The 15,670-nt window shown below is 46.0% G+C and overlaps 1 protein-coding gene across 6 annotated transcripts in view; it reads left to right on the forward strand.

The window, feature by feature from the left end:
* The window catches only part of NDEL1 (nudE neurodevelopment protein 1 like 1), a 58,271-nt gene continuing 42,601 nt past the window's right edge, over positions 1 to 15,670 (forward strand). For 5 of the 6 annotated variants that reach the window (XM_027625700.1, XM_027625698.1, XM_027625699.1 and 2 more), the window contains exons 1-3: positions 5,504 to 5,660; positions 13,318 to 13,415; positions 14,936 to 15,089. In XM_027625700.1, the coding sequence (XP_027481501.1) occupies positions 13,330 to 13,415; positions 14,936 to 15,089 (240 nt within the window). In that variant the 5' untranslated portion in view covers positions 5,504 to 5,660; positions 13,318 to 13,329. Of the gene's footprint in view, positions 103 to 5,503; positions 5,661 to 13,317; positions 13,416 to 14,935; positions 15,090 to 15,670 lie in introns of those variants that run through there. The other variant, XM_027625695.1, reaches the window with a different exon arrangement.

Consider the following 15,670-nt stretch of genomic DNA (forward strand, 5'->3'; position numbering starts at 1 on the left):
GGCTGACAGTGAAGACAGAAGCTTAGGGGAGTGGAGCCTCCGGAGCCAGGAACACCACGAGGCTGCACATAGTTCCAGAACGGGAGGAAGCCCACAGTTCAGGTAGGTTGCTGGGGAAGAAATTGGGGCAGCCCCAAGAGCATGGCAGGATAGCAGTTTCCATTAATAGGGAGGAAAAAAAAAAGGCCAAGCAAAAATTCGTGGGCCTCAGTTTGCCTCCTGGATAAGGACAAGGGAGGGCCCTTTCCTTCCAGGTACGAGAGCAGGACCCCGACAGGGAGGCCTGTGATAGCCACAGGCTGAATTGTCCTTGTTCCCTGCAAGGGCCCCTTCTCAGCAAGCTACAGCGGAGGCCTGCCGTGGGCGAAGGGCCCAGAAGCAGGGGGTATCCTCAGACAGACACCGTGGACAGGGAAGGAACAGCAAGGAGGTTTGGACCCTACCTCGGTCATCATACCCAATTCCTGCCTTTCTGTTGACTTAACGGACAGCGGGAGTTTGGAATTGAGGGGACAGAGGTTCTGACAGAAAAGCTGAGGTTTAGAAGACCGAATGGCTTTGAGTAGTTTGGTGAGCTCGGTTTGTTCGAGGAGCAGCTCAGGATACAACAAAGACGTCAAATGGAACTTACCTTTCTCTTTGAGGTGCTGCTGGGATACCCCTGCCCCCCTCAGCTGTTCATGGCTCTCTGCTCAAGGGTCAGGGACCAAGCAGAAGTGGGCAGTTTTGAATCAGACATGAACTGGTTACCATTCCTTGTCTTAGAAGGGGGAATTTATCATCTGGTTGGAGGCTGGGCATTCTGCAGACCACTTAGCAAGCCCTTCATCCAGTTTATTTATCAAATGCCCACTCTATGCCAGGTACTGTGATGGAAAGTAAGATAAGCTTCTCTATCAAGGCATCGGCATGTATTAGTATGTTCTTAATTTCACATCTCTGTTGCATTTTATATAGCAACCCTTTATCGTAAGGGTCCTGACCATTTTATGGAGGAGGGCCATCACTCCCGTGACATTAGGTCCGATACTCACTCAGGGAGCAGCTCCTGCCATACCTTATCCTCCTGCCCTGGGCAGGTTTCTTCCTAGCATCTATCATGATCGGACAGAAAGACATTTGTCTATTTGCTTAATATCTGTCTTCCCCATTAGATGATAAGCTCCATGGCAGTGGGGGTGCTTTTGACAGTGATGCGCTTGAATCCCCCAAGGCCGAGAACAGTGCCTAGAACAGAGCAAGCACTAAACTCAGAGCTGATGAATGAAAGACTTGCCTCTCTCTAGAAAACTACTTCTCACCTCGAGGTCCAAGAGTATATTTCCCACCCCCCAAGAGTATAAATATTAAATAAATCCCCTGTTTTTATTCTGACTATTCTTTTTTATTTATTTATTTTAAATAAATTTATTTATTTATTTGACACAGAGAGAGAGTGTGTGCTCACAAGCAGGGGGAGTGGTAGGGCAGAGGCAGAGGGAGAAGCAGACTCCCCGCCGAGCAGGGAGCCCGAGGCGGGGCTCGATCCCAGGACCCTGGGATCATGACCTGAGCCAAAGGCAGATGCTTAACCGACTGAGCCACCCAGGTGCCCCATGACTATTCTTTTTTAATACAAAAGCAAAAGATGTTGCTTTGGGGATTGTAGATGGTATAGTCTGGGGTTAAGATCTGGGCTACAGAAAAGCCATAATTGCCCATGACCTGAATTCCAGGTCCTTCATCAGCCGGCATCACTTAAGGTCAGCCTTTCAAACTAGCAAAGGTCTCTCTATCTGTATTTTTCCTCAGAATTTGGGGCATTTTCCAGAAAGTGCTGTCAGTCTTGCATTTGGAGTTATAGCCACCAAACTACGGACTCATTCTTTCCCTTTTAATTGCAGCACACTTAACTGTTTGCTAAATGCCTGTTGCTGGGGTATAGTGGGACGATCAATATTATCCCTGTGCTCAGTGAGCTTTGGTTCCTTTGGGGGGGTGCTCAGACACCTCCATGACCAAAAGGCCATGTTCAGTAAGTCTCCTATGAACTATGTGGGCCTCTGCTTGAACACAGAGGAAGGAGCACTCATTTGGGGGCTTTAGGTATCAGGGAAGGCTTCCTGGAGGAAGTAGCATATGAACGAGACTTCAAAAAGCAGAGAGGAAGGTAGGCTGGCCAGGCTTAGGGAGCAGCTGTAGTAAAGGGCAGTGGGAGTCAGTAAGAGGCCCAGAGAGGAAAGAAACTGTTTGGGAGACACAGTGGAGGGTCTGGTTGGACCCAGATCGGTGAACTGTAGGAAGTAGACTGTAGAAGTGGGATGGAGTTGCTTTGGGAGGGCCTTGAATGCTAGGCTTTGTAGTTTGTATGTTATCACAAAGGCAGCTGGATGCTGAAACAAGTCTTGGAGCCAGGGATGCTCTGTACACAGAGGGATTTTAGAAAGGTTATTCTGATGGCTGTGTCATCTGCTGGGCTGGACCAAGAAGAAATTCAAGGGAGAGAAGCTTGGGAAGGGAAGGACAGAGAGATAGGAGACTCTGAACTGGGGAGATCCAGGAGGGAAATACTGGGAAAATGGATTTTTAGACAGTATATGATGGGAGGGTCTTTTCATTTTGGTGACCTCAGGAGTGAAATGAAAGCTGGGGAAGATAATGAAGGGTGACTTGAGGAGGCTCTTGTGCTTTAATAACTAGGGGAGTGATGACATCATTGCCAGAAACATGAAATTCATTTCAGAAATTTCAAATGGGGCAAAAGGAGGATTTATTTGGGGTGCAGACACGAGATGGGGTGGTGGTGACACATCTGGCGGATATATCCAGGAGGCCATTAGTAACCAGCCAGCCTTTGGGAGTCCCTTGGCCAGCCTGGGTACAGGAGATCTATGCCCCTAAAGATCAGCAGAAAATACTGGCCTAAAAGATATGGAGAGACTAGGCTGAATCAGACCTTTGATTATGAGGTCTCTGCTCGCCTGATTTAACAGAGGGTTCCATGGACCCCATCTCCTTGGAATTGTGTGTTCCATGCCAGCTTTTGTGTGTGATGTGGCTGGAGTCCTGCATACTCATTAGCTAGAATTTACATTAGTGTCCAAGAGGTCAACCGCCCTCCCCCACAACTGCCAGAAACTGGCCACTGTTTCCTGAGTCTCTGAGAGCATGGCAGGGAAGGTGGGGTGCTTGTGCATACTCTCAGGGACTGTGATATTGACCCCTTTGGCTTGATCCATGCCTCAGGAAAACCCTACTAAAGAGTTCGCGGAGGCAGAGGGTGGAGCAACCTCACTCATTATTTTTATGTTCACAAAGCCAATTTTGTAACTTCTGTTCCCCTTAGAGGCTGCTTTCAGTCTTCACTTCCCCTGGATGCGCATACTGGAAGCAGGGAGTGGGGCAAAGGTTGTTCACTAACTTGGGAGAAAGTGCAACAATGCAGAGGAAGGAGACCAGTCAAGGGCTTTGCTATTATTGAGAGACTTGCCAGGCAAAGCCCATTCATTAAGATGGAGCCAATGCACGGAGCCCTGACAGACACCAGTTCTGGGTCCAGACTAGGTAGGAGGGGTGGTGGCCTGCAAGATGACGCCAACATTCTCTGCAGGGCCTGGCCTGCCATTAAGTGACTCAGTGTATTTCCCAGGACTTCAGCCAGGAGGCGGGGACTGGAGTTGCAGACTTTGTTTTTTCCTCTGGGGTAGGACTGCTGGGTCTTGGCAGGAGGTGAACAGGAAGGCCTCCCTGCCTAATTACCTCTCTGCCTATGATCTCATCGGTCAGAGCACGGCTTCCGGCCAGGGAAGCAGAGCCCCAGATCCTGAAAGAGCTTCCGCAGTGTTCCCGAGGTTACTGGGCTTGGACAAAGTCCTGCTTGGGTTTAAATTCCAGTTCCTCGGGGGGCCTCAGTTTTGCAATATATATATACTCGATGTAATCCGGTGCTTGTGAGGACTGAGGGAGTTAATTTATTTAACGCATTTGGCACAGTGCTCTAGTCCAATAAATGGTAGTTATTATTAATAGACCCCCTAATTGAGTGGCAGTATAGGAGTGGTTAATAGTGTGGTTTCTGGAATTAAACAATCCAGACTAGCTGGGTTTGGATCTTGAGTCCTCTTTTTTTCTAGTTGATTGACCTTGGGCAATGTCATTTTGCTGACTCTCGGTTTCCTCATTGGGAAAATGGGAATTTTAACAGCACCTATTTCACAGGGTCGTTGTGTGGATTAAATTATGCAAACCAAGCCTTTCTCATAACTGCCAGTGCATACACATGGCACAACAAAAGGGCACTACTCTTCCTGTCATTATCATGAACTTTTCAACCCTCTATCTTTCAGAGTCTAGCTCAAGGTACCATCCTTCCTGCAAACCCTATTCATCAAGTCTCCCAATTTTTATTGATTTTGACACCTCTTACGATCATTCTTGCACTGTTCCCATTTAGGTCCATTTCCTCAAAAACATAACTGGACCTCAACCTCACCTCTCTTTCACCTTGAGGACTGTCTTTCACATGATTATCATGTCCAAAAAACCCACAGCTCCAATCCTGAGAGCACTGACGTCAGAGATAATTACACTGCACATTATGCAGTAAAAGTTCCTAGAGTTGCTTTTTAAATCAGCTCTGTTCAAGTTTCCGCTCCCCAAGCAGTTGCTCAACCTCATCTCTCCCCTTTCTTTTTTTTTAAATTTAAAATTTTTTTTTAAAAAAAGATCTTATTTACTTATTTGACAGAGAGAGACACAGCAAGAGAGGGGGCACAAGCAGGGGGAGCGGGAGAGGGAGAAGCTGGCTTCCCAACCAGGTGCAGGGAGCCCGATGTGGAGCTCGATGTGGGGCTCGATCTCAGGACTCTGGGATCATGACCTGAGCGAAGGCAGACGCCTTACGCCGCCCTCATCTCTCCGCTTTCTGAGCTGAGCGCCCCTCAGCCCTCTTCCCTCTCAAGTCCCCTACGATGCCAGGCTTCAGGGGCCCCGGGGGGATACACCCACAAATAAATATACGCTTAGATATGCAAAATACGTAAGTGGATGTATTTGTATTCCCCTCAACGATCAACGAGTGTTTGAGCGCCCACTTTGCGTCCAAGCTCCCTGCTGGGATGAGAAAGACCTAGGAGGGTCCAGATATTCTGCGGGGTGCTCCGGGGTGCGCTCCGAGGTGAGATCGGAGCCGAGAGTCTTGTTACAAACGCCCTGAGACACAGACCCTCGAAGAACATCGGTGGCTGAAAGACCGGGAGGCCAAGGGGTGTCACCCCCGCCCCCCTCGGGGGCGTCACTTCCCCAAACCGCTCAGAGTTTTCGGGGGAACCGCGAGGCCCGGGGGCGCCTGCGCAGAGGCCGCCGCCACCTTGACGTCAGCGCGCTGGGCCCGGCCCGCCCCCGCCCCCGCCCCCCGCGTGACGCCATCCCCGCCGCAGCCCCGCCCCGGCCGCGCGCGCTGGCGCGCATGCGCCGGGACCCGCCCCCGTGCGTCACAGAATGGCCTCGGACACCCAGGCGGCCCCTGACGTGTCTGGGAGGAGCCGGGCGCCGAGGTGTGCGGAGCGGAGCAGTGGGCTGCGGAGGGGAGCGGAGCTGAGCGGCTGGGCGGGCCTGGCCAGGCCAGCGGAGCGGAGACGTCGGTCGAGCGGCGGCGAACATGCGCTTTTGACACATTGGAGGTGAGCAGGCGGTGCGGGGCCGCTCTCAAGGGGGCCGGGCCGGGTGGCGGCGCCGAGGCCTGGCCCCCGGGAGCCCGCCCGGCCCGCGGGTCGGGTGCGACGCCGGGCCGGGCCCGGCCTGGACTCTGGGGGCGGCCAGTCCGGGGCCACTGTTCCAACCGCTCTAACTGCCTCCCCCCGACCCCTGCCCGCCCTGGTCCGAGGTGTGGCCCACGGGAGGACGGGGGGCTGCCGGAGGGGAGCGAGCCCCGAGGCCGGGGCTAGGGGTGCGCGGACGCAGGCCGGGACGTGGCAGCGCGGGCCGGGGCGCTGGTTTGCAGCGGCGCGCCCAGCCCTCCCCCGCCTCCCTCCGAGCGCCCTCGGCGGGCCGGGCTCTCGGCCGGCTCGGGTTCCTAGCTCTCGGGGCCTCTCCCCGCTGGGGGCGGCAGCGGAAGCGCCCCACGTCGGGCTCCGGTGGCACCCCCGTGACTCCCCGCCCCTCCTGGAGTTCGCAAAAGTGTCCCCAGACGGGTTCGGGTTGCCTGTGCTCGCCTTTTTTTTTTTTTTTTTTTTTTTCCTTTGCTGGTAACCTTTTAAGTTTTGCCGAGACGGTGAGGGTTCTTTCGGTGCTGATAATTACATTCCAATTCTGCAGCGCCTTGACGCATTTCAGAACACCCCTTGCGGTCTCTTGAACCTCCTCACCCTGTGGTTGTGCCTGTTTCTATTACCTCCATTTGATGGATGGGCAAATTGAGCCCGGGTGTGGTGGGGGGGGGGGGAAGTAGTTTGGATTCTACCAGTTGGTGAATGGGTTCGTTTGGATCAGAATTTACGTCTCTAGCCTCGAAATTACGGTGTCTGTGTGTGTGATTTTTATACCCTTCTTGGCTAGAAAGCACAGCAGAAAATTTGATTTGCCGAAAATAGGCCAGAAGCTAGTAGAAAGAAGATGCATTCGAATATTTTTGAGCAGACTCACCTGGGATAAGAACTGCTACTCGGTCGTAAAGAAAATCTTACTCTGAAACGTTCATGGGTCGCTGGCTAATTGTTCTGTCAGATAAATTGTGTTGCTCTTACTCACTTCTGAAACAGGGTAATGGCTTTGCTAAATCATGAGGTGTGGTACATGCAGCATTAAATCATGGGTTGAAGAGGAGTAAAGGGGAGCGGAGGAAGATACCTCTTCTGAATTTTTATTAAAACTAATTTAAAATTGAGAGATTATCAGTAACAAAGAAAACCTTGGGCTGGCCCTGGTTAGAAGCTGACCTAGTCCACGTAGCAGTTGCTAAATCTTACCAAGCTGTTCTTTTTCAGTTCAGTGTAGACTCGTTAAATAAATTAAACTTGGATAAGGGACATTAAAAAATAAGTGGAAACTTCAGTAAAAGCTTAGATCTGGCTTTCATGTCATCTGCAAAACTTATTTTTATTCTCATTTTAAATCATGCTGAGATAAATGTGGTTACTAAAGCTTAAAATGACTTCTGACATAAGTTCCTGATCACTTCGTAAGGTAGAAGAAGGAATTTGATGGTCAGGGCTGAAAGGGAGATGGTATTTGTGATCAACTTTGAAAAGGAAAAAAATTCTGTAAATGTCACCTTTGGGAGAAGTAGATGATTTTGGTTCAAAGGCACATATCTCCTACAGTGAGTGCCAGAACTCTCTCAATCTCAGTCGATACTACAACTATTAATAGGATGGCAATATCATAGGAGATGGATTTTCTTACCCTTGCACAAAAAGTAGCTTGTGGGCAAGTATAGCATTTTGGACAGGCTGTTTTACACCCAAATGAATTGATTTGTTAGTTGCTGACCATCTGAAGGTCACATACAGTATGATAATGCCCCATGTAGAAGTTGTACTTTTGAGATCCGCGCTCCCGTCTGTATGAGACATGGTTTGAGGGAAGAGTAGCAGGGGAGAGTACATAATTTCTGCTTTCATTTCAGCCTCATAAGATTATCGATGTATCATTAAAGCTTTTTAAAAAATTTTTTTTAGCAGTGAATTTTTCCATATTGGCTAACTTTCTATAGCCTTAATATCTCCAGTTACATAGTTTCAGATAACGCATTGAACACATCCTCCCACTGTAACCTGAAGCAAGCAGAACAGACTGTCTTTACAGCCCGGAGAAGATCTTTTGAATATCTGCAGTGGTAGCAAATTTTGGTCATTTGTAAAAATTCTGATTTTTGGAAAGAGTATTTCTGACAAAATCAGAGTGATAAAGCTGGATGATATCAATCAGGATGCGGTAAAAATGAGGTGTGACCACAAAGTAATAACTTTTTTTTAAGTTTTTAATCTGGCTCTTCAAGGCTATTTCCAAAAGAGGTTTTAAAAAATGTTTTCAAGAATGGTGGTATCACTGGACTATGCTTCTGGAAGAGATTAAGGAATCATTTGTATGTTACAAATTCTGGAGCACATTTTGTGGTCATACCTCAGAGGTTCACTACTGAATTAATATTTTTTTTCCACAATTTGATAAAATTTATGCTGCATTTACTGTGTACCAGGCTCTGTACTAAGTACTTTACAGATATTCCCCTAATCTTCATAACAGCCCTATTTTAATTTTTATCCCCCTTGTGCAGGTGAGGAAGGGGGGCGCACAGAGAGGTTGAGTAACTTGCCCAAGGTCATCCGGCTAGTGAATAGAGGGGAGTCTGGCCCCAGGGTCTGAGCTCTCCACTACTGTGCCATGTTGCTCCTACCCCTTGTTCCCAGGTTAAATGTTTTTAATTGTTTTTTTCTGGAAAAGATGATGGTCATTTTAGTAAAAGGTTTCAGTTGTAGATTATACTGTTTGAGGGGCTGATAAAAGTAGCCTGTTAATTGGAAAAATTGGAGTCAACATTCAGTTCGCATAAGATTCAGCAAGAAAATAGGAGATGCACGTGTGAAATAAAAAACACATATTCAAGTAATTTTGCCAGGGTTATTTGGCACTGAACTAAATAGTTGGATAGGGAGGACACAAGAGATAGAGCTAGATATTGAAAACGTTTTGCAGGAAAGTCTATTTATAACCCGAGTCATCAGGGAATACTGATGGAAACACTGGTGATTGTGTTAAGAATATGACCCTGTTTAGGCAACAAAAATGAAGGATAAATGGATGCTTTATAGTACACCCAGAAGTGTAAACAGTTAGATTCCTTAGGGAATACTACTTAGCTAAGTGCTCTTCAATGTCATAACTACTTATAAGTCTTCTGATAACTGAATAAAGGGCCAAAGTCAGCAGAGCAGCCTCACCCAGAAAAGTTTCACATTGGGCATGTGAATGATAACATTTTTAGATTAAAAACCGTGGAGCCAATCCTTCTACAAATAGAGTTTGTAGAAGGATTGGCTCCGTGTTAAAATACATTCAAATAATGTTAGATGCAAGGATAGCATCTAATAGTCATTATGAACTTCCGTAAGGATTCTGGCCCGTGGACCACACAATCCACCACTAGCAGTTGCTGCCTAGTAACAGGAAGAGTACTGAAAACTTTAAAAGTATCCTCCCCGTGAATAAAATGTTGATATACTGAAGAGGCATCAGTCACCCAGTTCCAGAAAGGCACATATGTAATCTAGAGAAGGTCCAAAGCATGACAGTGACATAGTTAAGGGACCAAGATGGCTGCCAGGTGACTGTAAGCTACAAAGACAAGAAATATTCACTTTGAAAAGACCAAGGCTGAGATGTATTATCATCAGAGTACAAAATTTTTAGAAAGGCTTAAAAAATAATACAAACCTGTGCACCAAATCCTAGAACCTTACAGAGGAGCAGCGCACTAAAGTTATGGCAAATTTAAGGCCAAAAACAGGAGAATCACTGATGGCTATAAAATATGGAACTTGTCTCAAATGCATAAAGTGATATAAAATCAGCAAAATAAGAATTTTAGATTTGAGATATTTAATTTAAAGATGTATGTAAGGGTCAGGACCTTCTTATCCTGTTTTCGTTTCTTTGGAGTTTTCACTTGCTGTTTTTCAAGATTTTATTTTTAAGTAATCTCTACCCCCAACATGGGGCTTGAACTCACGACCCCGAGATCAAGAGTCACACACTCCCCTGACTGAGTCAGCCAGGTGCCCCCACTTGTTTTTTTTTTTTTTTTCTTATTGACACAAGAGTGTTGCGCTTTCATCACAACCTCATGTATCCAGCTTTCCAGACTGTTAAACGGGACTCCTCGTCTTCCCTGGAGCCGTCCATATGGCTGAGGGTGGGGACTTCTCTTCCTTGCAGTCCTAAGTTGGAGCCACTGTTTCTTGCACCCTGTGCTGTCCGGTCTTGGTTTTCTCTGCCTTCTGTAACTGTCTCAGGAAGTGTGTGGGAGGTCACCCTCCTGAGTTCTTGCAGGAGGAAAAAAATTCTCTCATTTGTCTGCATTACCTGTTTCCTCTCAGTTCAGTAGGTGCTAGGATTTTCTTATTCATGCTCCTGGGTTTTCTCATTCGTCTGGTGGTTCTTGGTTGTCCATTTATATTTAAGACCAAAGGGCTGGACAGTGATTATTTTAGGTAGCACGTGTGTGGTGGGGTCTCCAAGGCTCTCCCCAGTGAGTCCCATTCGCTCCCTATTCTTTGGGGTGGAGCCTGTATCGAGCTTTTTAAGTGACTGTGAATGGGGCTTGGCGTGCGTCAGACTGGTAATTTTGTCTAGCCGAGAATGATGGGTTTTAGAATCCTGATTTAATACGTGGTGGTGCACTGTAAGGTAGAAATAAACTACCCACAAGTTTTTTTGCTTACGCCATTTCTGAAATAGGAATTTAGATCTTAATAAAGGAAAGCAGTACTTTGGAAAGTAAAGAGGGAATAATGAGAGAAAGGTCATAAGTCATTTCAAACATTTGTTGAATTTCTACCGTGTTCCGTGTTTCTGGTGATACAGAGGGATTTATAAATAAGACACTGGTCCTGCCTTCAAGGAACTAGCTGGAGAGACTGAGCCTTTTATTTTTCTATAAATATTTCTTATTTGAGCTAGAGTAAGTAGCAAACTTTGCTTCTTGTGTCCCTGTGATCTTCGTAACATTTTGTAAAGCCCTAATTTACTGGATTGTGTATCAAAAACTGAGTATTTGAGCTGCTCATTGATATGTGGTTGCCAGTATTGAAACAATGAGTGCCTCTATCCAAATTTGAGGACCCGTGCCCATGAGCTTCTTTAGGGCTGGATTCATAGATTTCAGATGTAACCAACATTTTTATTTATTTTTTTGGGCGTTTTTGAGAAAGACCTTATGGAGAGCATTCAAGGGACATAGTGATGGTTGCCTCACCTTGAGATGCCTCTCTGTGCTGTGATTAAATCTTCATCTGGATTGTTAATATGAAATCTGCCCCTTCCCTCAAGGAGACTGAGGCAGGAACTCTCAAGAGTTACTGAAACCACATGGTGATGCCTTCAAGGGTTTTGGATATTCTTTTGAAATACAAATACTTAGGCTGGACCAGCCTCATCCTCACTGACATCTTACTACACACTGTGGCTATAAATAGGATTACCCCTACCGCTGGGGAAATGGAATGGGAATTGGGAACATCGATGAAGGGATAGGATTGTAAGATTGATCCGTAATACTTAGTAGTTAGTACACAGACTTGAAGAAACCTGTCATCTGGTCCAGACTCTCATCATATGAGAAAACGGAGACCTTGAGAGGTTAAGCAGATGGCTTAAGGAGTTGAATGGCAGAATCGGAACCCTAGAGCCCAGTCTGGGCAGGACTCCCCCCTCTGTGAGGTTTACGTTTTCCTGTGCTGTGGGCCCTGAGGGCATGTCCAAGAGTAGAGTGATACAGCGAGGAGTGTGCTAGTGGAGGGCTGATGGCATTGGAGGAGGGCCCGCCTGAGGCACTAAGTACTCGTCCAGTACTTAACAACGTCTGACACGTAGCAGTTGCTCAGTAAATGCTCGAAAGCTTTAATACTTTCTCTGGGCCAAGTGTTACGCTTGGTGCCATGAAGGGGTGCAAAGCAGGTCAAGATTCCATCTCTTTTCAAAGAACTCTTAGTCTGATTGGTAATTGCAGATAATTGGAAGATTGACTGACATGCCAAAAGTCAGAGAAGGTGGTGTGGTCAGGAAAGACTCGGCTGAAACAGAACACGGCAGTCAGCTTCAAACTAAGTGTATCAAGTTATACTTTAAGATTATTCAGCGAGAAATCACTCTCGTACCTCTGTGGCATACTCACCCTGAAGCAGGAGTTTCCGGTCTGTGACTTCTTGCTCAACCTTTATGAGTGGATTGTGCTGTTTGAACTCTGGGTTTCTGTTAATTTACTTTTAAAGCTGGTCTTTCGTTCTTGCTGCCCGGTATGGATTAGGTTGGTTCAATTTTGGTTTAGTTTAGTTTAGCTAATACTATTGAGTATCTGCTGTTGTGCAGACACTGTGCTGGGTTGGAATAGGAATAATACACAGCCTAACGGGGACACAAGTTCAGGCAAATGCATTACTGTGTGGTGAGTCTATTCAGGAAAGCAAGTGTGGGGTATAGTGATAGGCAAGAGTGTAGGAGATTTCAGTGCTGTCTGGGTTAGGGCAGGAAAGGCTTTCCTGGAAAAGATGACAGTTAGGTTTTGAAGGACAAGTTGGGAGCTTTCCAAATGCACAAGGAAGGGAGAGCCATTCCAGGTAGAGGAAACATCCAGACCTGAAGCAGAATGTCGTGTTAAGACAGTTTTAAACAGTATTGCTGGAATATAAAGTGGGGTGCTTCAGGAGGGGATTGTACAACGGAGGCTAGGCAGACGTTTCGCTCTAGGTATGAATGTAGAGTGAGCCCAGTGTCCTTGTTATTTCATATTCTGGCCAGCCAGTTGGGGTTTTTACGTGCTCAGTCCAAATGTGAGGTCATAGATATTCCAATCCCCGCCCCCAGTGCTTTGGGAGAGCAACCAAGATGAGAGGACACTGAAGTTGGGGATTAGTGAATTTACGGAGGAAGCTTGGGACTTAATTAAGTTTTCACAAATGTAATAATCGTAAATTATTAAGAATGTACCTGATTTGCTAGTGTGGTCACCTGGCATGAAATGTTTCTGATAGGTCTTTTGAAGCAATTGTACAGCAGGGAAGGACATGCAGTAGGAGCATCAGCTCGAACAATAAACTTGTTTCTGTCACCAGATTCCCAGAAAACCGGCTGGCTGTAACCCAGCTGCTGGGGCCCGGGGTGCAGGATGATTCTGTGGTGCCAGTTCACTTGGAACCTAGTGCCTCCATCCAAAGTACCTCATGTGCCTTTATACCCGAGCACTTTGGGGTTTTCCTGTCCTGACGTCATCCACGGTACAGGTGGGCCCTGAGGTTGGGGCAGTAAAGTGATTTATGTATCCGGTTATTCATTCTCAGAATCTGTCATCTTTAACTCCCTCCAGGATGCTGATTTAATATCCCAGATTTTGTACTTTTATTTAGATTGCTGTGTTCTCTATTTGTTTTTTTAATTTTTTTATTTCATATGGTATATTTCATTTTTAATAGCTGTCATTGGTTGATTGATTGATTGTAAGCTCTCCGCCCAGTGTGGAGCTTGAACTCACAACCCCAAGGTTAAGAGTTGCACTTGCCGCTGACGGAGACAGCCAGGTTGCCCCTGTTCTCTATTTAACTTAAAAATGTCTTTAATATTTCACAGGCTTTCTTGATCATGGATGGTGAAGATATACCAGATTTTTCGAGTTTAAAGGAGGAAACTGCTTACTGGAAAGAACTTTCTTTGAAGTATAAACAAAGGTAATATTGAAAAGCATCCTGAAAATAGGGGAGGATGTTTGGAATATACCAACTCTAGCGTATGTAATATTTTATTATTTATTTGTTTACCTCTTATGGAAGCTGGGATTCTGGAAATAGTCCTAGCATTGCTGTATTTAAATACTATGAAAATGCCATAAATCTTTATTACTCAAATTATTAAAACAGTAAGAAAACTTCACATTTGTGATTTCTTCTGGTAGTTTACCTCCTTTTATGCTTATTGCGTTTGGCCATCCTTGGCCTGCTGTGTGCGCCCTGATTCTGCCTCCTTGTGTGGTCTTTGGAGATTCCGATAAGCTGTGTAGGGCACGCACAGCCGACTCTAGTTCTCTCCAGGCCAGTGTTGTCAGTGTCAGGGGGCGAGAAGAGTTTCAGGGGTTAATGGAGCATTTTATAAGGTCTCAGTTATTTTAAGTAGTTGGGGAAACTTTCACATAATAACCTTTGAGCACCAAAATTTGTCTTAGATTTCTTTTTAAAACATGCTCTAACATACACACACGTTTTCCTGCTTTGTTTTACAGAGCTTGTTAAGTCCTGTCAAACCTTTTATCACTGTTTCATTGTTGTTGAAGGTCGTTATTGTGCCAGTGGATCTAGAACGGGTCTGTCTGTGGCAGGGGTTTTCTCAATCTTTTTGTGCCATAGATGCCTTAATAGGCTGGGGAAACCTTCTGGACCCCTTCTCAGAATAACACTTTTAAATGCATAAAATTAAATAATAGAGGGCCTCCTGGGCGGCTTAGTCGGTTAAGTGTCCCACTCTTGGTTTCGGCTCAGGTCATGATCAGGGTCCTGGAATTGAGCCCTTCATTGGGCTCCATGCTCAGCGGGGCGTCTGCTTGGGATTCTCTCTCCCTCTTTCTCTGCTCCTCTCCACCCCCACCCACTGCATGCGCTCTCTCTTTCTCTCTCAAATAGATAAAACTCTTAAAAAAAAATAGAATTACAAAGGAAAGCAACTGTATTGAAAAACACTTATCTAAATATTAAACTACTTTGTGGCATACTATATGTGCTTCTTTATTTACACCTTAAATAAGAAAGATCGAGCGGTGAGCGTATGAAATGTGTCCTTTTGGGCCTTTTTAAAAATTTTTTTTATTTTTTAAAGATTTTATTTATTTGACAGAGAAAGACAAAGCAAGAGAAGGAACCACAAGCAGGGGGAGTGGGAGAGGGAGAAGCAGGCTTCCCGCCGAGCAGGGAGCTCGATGTGGGGCTCGGTCCCAGAACCCAGGATCATGACCTGAGCTGAAAGCAGACGCTTAACTGACTGAGCCACTCAGGCGCCCCCCCCCCCCCGTTTTGGGCCTTTTAACTCACTTTCACTGAACCCCGAATATAGATTAAGAGCTGCAGAACAGATTGTTGTGTAGCATACTTTATGGTAGTGCCAGCATTCAGGCAAAATTATTGAACGGATAGGTAATCCTCTTCAAGCTGACCCTGTGATTCCTGCTCTAACTCTTATTTCCCACTTTGTCTCTGATCAGCTTCCAGGAAGCTCGGGATGAGCTAGTTGAATTCCAGGAGGGAAGCAGAGAATTGGAAGCAGAGCTGGAGGCACAGTTAGTCCAGGCTGAACAAAGAAACAGAGACTTGCAAGCTGATAACCAAAGGCTGAAGTATGAAGTGGAAGCGCTGAAGGTAACTCTGGAAGTAGGAGCTAGTGTCTGATGTGCTGGCTTATATTAAAATGAGAAATAGAATTATTTTAGGTGGAACGGAAGAGCAATAGGCAACAGAAAAATAGAAAAGGCTTAAAGTGAATTTTTGAAATAAACTTCTCTTTCATGCAACCAAGGGAAAGGTGGTTTAGGAGTTCACTTAGAAACTCTGTAGCTGGCAGTTTTTCAGCTGTACTGTTCCTGTATATATTGTGATTCCTGTCGTTATCAAAAGCTGCCTGATTTGACAGATTGCCTCATTCCACGGTACTTTAAAATTCTGTATGTATGAACTACACATTTGTTTCATTATTGTTTATAGTCTCTTTAGTTTTGAAGTTTAGTTGGGGTTAAAAAAAATTCCTTTTTAAAAAGTTATTTCCAGGAGTAAAAAAAATCAACCCCTTTTGTTGCTGTTCAGTGCCTGCCTTAGCCAAGTGCTTGGGGCGTTTTGGTGCCTGCGGAGAGTGTGGTTTGGGGAAGGCGGGTAAAGCAGGTGAGAGTGAGGGAGTTGGAGCTCAGTGATGGTCTCCCTGTTTGTGCTCCCCCTGGGCCGCCTTT

Source organism: Zalophus californianus, chromosome 16 (assembly GCF_009762305.2).
Source record: "Zalophus californianus isolate mZalCal1 chromosome 16, mZalCal1.pri.v2, whole genome shotgun sequence".
Lineage (NCBI taxonomy): Eukaryota > Metazoa > Chordata > Mammalia > Carnivora > Otariidae > Zalophus > Zalophus californianus.